Here is a 3837-nt window from a genome sequence, read left to right on the forward strand (position 1 = left end):
AAATGATGTCAATTCAATTTGCTTTTTTTGTCCAATTACCGGGTCCAGAAACTAAAGATACGCAATATTGTTCTATATATTTATATATGTGGAAAGAAAACAAACAAATCACATTTAAGATGAGAAAATATTTGACTTGTTTGTGTGTAAAATGACTGAAATGAATAAGTTATTATAATTATCTTAGACCAACTAATCATTAAAACACTAAAACAATTCAGGCTCTGATAATTCATCATTACTACATTTTAAAAACTGATTAATAGATTAGAAACTGGCAGATTTAGATCATGTTTGAGCCCGATGTGACGTCTTCAAAGGTCTTTTTTTGCATGATCAACATTTTCACTTTACCATCAAATAAAAGATTAAAAGACGACAACTAATGATTTGATTTGATGAGAACAGTTTTATTAATTTATTCATTATCAGTCAAACGATGATTGTTGCACCTTTACTCGACAGTCATTAATGCGTCACACATGAGGTCAGAGGTCAGCTGACTCAGGAATCAAACCTGTGAACTGTGTTTATAAAGTCTGGAGCAGTCAGAGCGCTTGACCTTTGACCTCCGTCACGTCTTCCTGCAGCCGCTCTCCGCTCGCTCGCAGCTCGTCTCTCTGCTGCAGCAAACGCTCGCGAGCCGCCTGCAGACGCTCGTTCAGCTCCAGGAACTCACGACACTGCTGGAACCGCTGATCCGCATCACTGCCGGGGGACGGCCGGGGCGAGTCTGAGAACGTGAGGAGAACACAGGGAGAACGTTCAGAGAACCACCAGGGAGAACGTTCAGAGAACACAGGGAGAACGTTTAGAGAACACAGGGAGAACGTTTAGAGAACACAGGGAGAACGTTTAGAGAACCACCAGGGAGAACGTTTAGAGAACCACCAGGGAGAACGTTTAGAGAACCACCAGGGAGAACGTTTAGAGAACCACCAGGGAGAACGTTTAGAGAACCACCAGGGAGAACGTTTAGAGAACCACCAGGGAGAACGTTCAGAGAACAACCAGCGAGAACGTTCAGAGAACACAGGGAGAACATTCAGAGAACCACCAGGGAGAACGTTCAGAGAACACAGGGAGAACGTTCAGGGAACATACAGAGAACATTCAGGGAACTACCAGAGAATGTTAGAAAACATGAGGGGAACAACAGGAGAACAGCTGTAGAAACTTTCAGTAAACAAGAACAAAATGAGAACCAATTGATAAACAACAACAGGAGAACGTTCTGGTAACTAGCAGGGAACGTACAGAGAACACGAGGAGAACATACAGAGAACTACCAGGGAACGTAGAGAGAACCGGAGGAGAACGTTCTGGTAACTAGCAGGGAACGTACAGATATATATATATTAGTCAGCTTTTAAAAGTATTAGAAATGAGTTTCAATCAAAATGGGTTTAAATTGTTATTCTCGGACATTTATTCTGAAAGTTAATCAATAAATTCTGCAGACTAATCATAAATCACGTTGCAGTAAACATATCGTCTCGTTTCCTGCTGCTGGAGTTTCTGTGTCTTTAGACGCATTTCTGCAGCTCTGAACTGGTTCATTCATTACTGCAGTTTATTACCTTTAAAGTCCTGTTAAAGTATCTCAGTTTAATTATCACAGTTAAACAGTTCAGTCGGTGTTAATCTGCAAACTCTAAATCCTTCACAATGCACATTTACAACCCCCCCCGCCTCGCCCCTGACTCTGCAGATCTAGACGCACCTTGTCCGGTCTTCTCCAGCACGCTGAACACCGGGTCGTTGGGTTTGGCTTGGCTGATGTCCTCCAGGATCTGGTCCACTGTGGGGGGGTTGGGACGGCTCGGCAGAACCACACGCTTCTTACTTTTAGACACGATATTCATCCTGATGCTTTCTGCTGCAGCTGAATCAGGATTCACACTCATTAGTTTAGACATTATGTTTTATAATATACAGAATACACCTGTAAAATACATATATGATGGATAAATGACGGGTTTCACATTTGCACCATTTTTTACCAAAAGTAAGACTGAATGCTCCTGAAAATGTCAAATGGTGTAACCACAAAAAATTTAAATGTTTCCTGATCTCCATGGTAACCAGAGTAAATGTAATATTTAGAACAATTGTATTCCATTACCTTTATTTAATATAAAGTTATAATGTAAGATCATGCCAAACTAGTTGATATGGTGTTTTATTGACAATTTACTGTTTTTAAGCAAGTTGAATTATTTGGTACAAAGTTTTTATGGTTACACCACTTAGACATTTTTGCCATAATCCTTTAATATATTCTCTCAAAATGGATTAAAAGCAGAAATTTGATGCTGGGTCCACAAAAAAAGAATGTGTGCAAGTTATTCATACGTTTATTTTATCATTTTAACCCTTTAAATTTAAACTAAACCACATGAACACAATAACAAATCGCTGAACTTAATATAATCATCATTAAAATGAAGGTGAAACAAACAGCTGTGGTTGTTCCTCCTGCTTTAAAATGAATCACTGAGTCCATCCAACATTCATCACATTAACTATCATGCTCATTTAAACCAGTGTTTTTATTTTTCACTGTGCATTAATTAAACAGCTGAACATACATTCATTTAACCATTAAATTAACATTATACTACGTGTGGGTGGATGTGCACTGCTGTGGTAATCTGAGCATGAGTCATTCACACCTACATACTCTTCATATCGGCGATGAAAGAAAGAATCAGAGGAATTTACTGTATTTTAAATGAAGCTTTCGTTTCTGCATCTGTGCTAAGTGTCGAGCTAACGTTAATAAATCAGCTCAGATCTGCTCATTAGTTGCAGCCTGATTAAATATTTATGAGCCGAATTCAACCAACAGTCCTTTACATTCATGACAAGTCTTCAACATTCATATAAGATAATTCAAAAATGTGTCTATGAGCATTTAAATGTAGACTAGGTTAATTTTTTAATGGAGTTTGGTGTTCAGAGCTCACCGGGGTTAAAGCGTCCTGCTCCGGGCTTCTCTGCTGCAGCTCACCGCCTCAGTCAACCAGTAAATCCCGATAATAGAAACAGAAACTGGTAATAATCAGACATTAAGCTGCGGAATAAACGTTACTGTGTACAACAAGACACGTCCAACACGCTCTACGTTCCACTGCTACGTCACCACGTCGACGCATGGAAGCCACGCCCCCTCAGAAGGTTCATTGTTGTTGTTTTTTTGCTTTTTTTTTGCTGTTTGTTTTGTTGGAGTTTGTTTTGCTTTTTTGCTATTTTTTGGTCGGGTTTTTTGTTGTTTTTTTGCTTTTTTTGCAGTTTTTTTGTTGTTGATTTTTTGCTGGTTTTTTTGCTGTTTTTTTGTTGATTTTTGCTGTTTTTGTGGGGGTTTTTTTTGTTTTGTTGTTTTTTTTGCTGTTTCTTTTGCTATTTTTTGTTGTTTTTTTGCTGTTTTAGTTGGGTTTTTTTGTTGTTTTTTGCTGTTTTTTCGCTGTTTTTTTGCTGTTTTTGTTTTGCTTTTTTGGGTTTTTTTTGCTGTTTATTTGTTGTTTTTTTGTTGTTTTTTGCTGTTTTTGTGGTTTTTTTTGTTGTTTTATTGTTTGTTTTATTGTTTGTTTTGTTGTCGATTTTTTGCATTTTTTTTGTTGTTGTTTTGTTGTTTGTTTTGTTGGGGTTTTTTTTTTTTGCTTTTTGTTGTTTTTTTGCTGTTTTTTTGTTGGTTTTTGCTGTTTTTGTGGTTCTCTTTTTGTTGGTTGTTTTTTTTAATTGTTTTTGTTTTATATGTAATAAATTGAAAACTACTAACGAATATTTCAAGAAAAATATAGTCAACAATTTATGAAAGAAACTCGGATATATTCT

The 3837-nt window shown here is 37.2% G+C and overlaps 1 protein-coding gene across 2 annotated transcripts; it reads right to left on the reverse strand.

Moving 5' to 3' along the window:
- Positions 1 to 395: 395 nt before the first annotated feature.
- c8h19orf25 (chromosome 8 C19orf25 homolog) lies at positions 396 to 3126 on the reverse strand. 2 transcript variants are annotated; one of them, XM_062424965.1, is made up of 3 exons: positions 2970 to 3126; positions 1724 to 1879; positions 396 to 733 (listed from the first exon to the last, which is right to left on the reverse strand). In XM_062424965.1, the coding sequence occupies exons 2-3, from the start codon at positions 1863 to 1865 to the stop codon at positions 549 to 551; spliced, it is 327 nt and encodes a 108-aa protein (XP_062280949.1). In that variant the 5' UTR covers positions 1866 to 1879; positions 2970 to 3126; the 3' UTR covers positions 396 to 548. The 2 variants fall into 2 exon arrangements, with proteins under 2 accessions (XP_062280949.1, XP_062280951.1); XM_062424967.1 differs by having other exon boundaries at positions 1724 to 1885.
- Between the last annotated feature and the right edge of the window lie 711 nt (positions 3127 to 3837).

This window comes from Scomber scombrus, chromosome 8 (assembly GCF_963691925.1).
Source record: "Scomber scombrus chromosome 8, fScoSco1.1, whole genome shotgun sequence".
Classification (NCBI taxonomy): domain Eukaryota; kingdom Metazoa; phylum Chordata; class Actinopteri; order Scombriformes; family Scombridae; genus Scomber; species Scomber scombrus.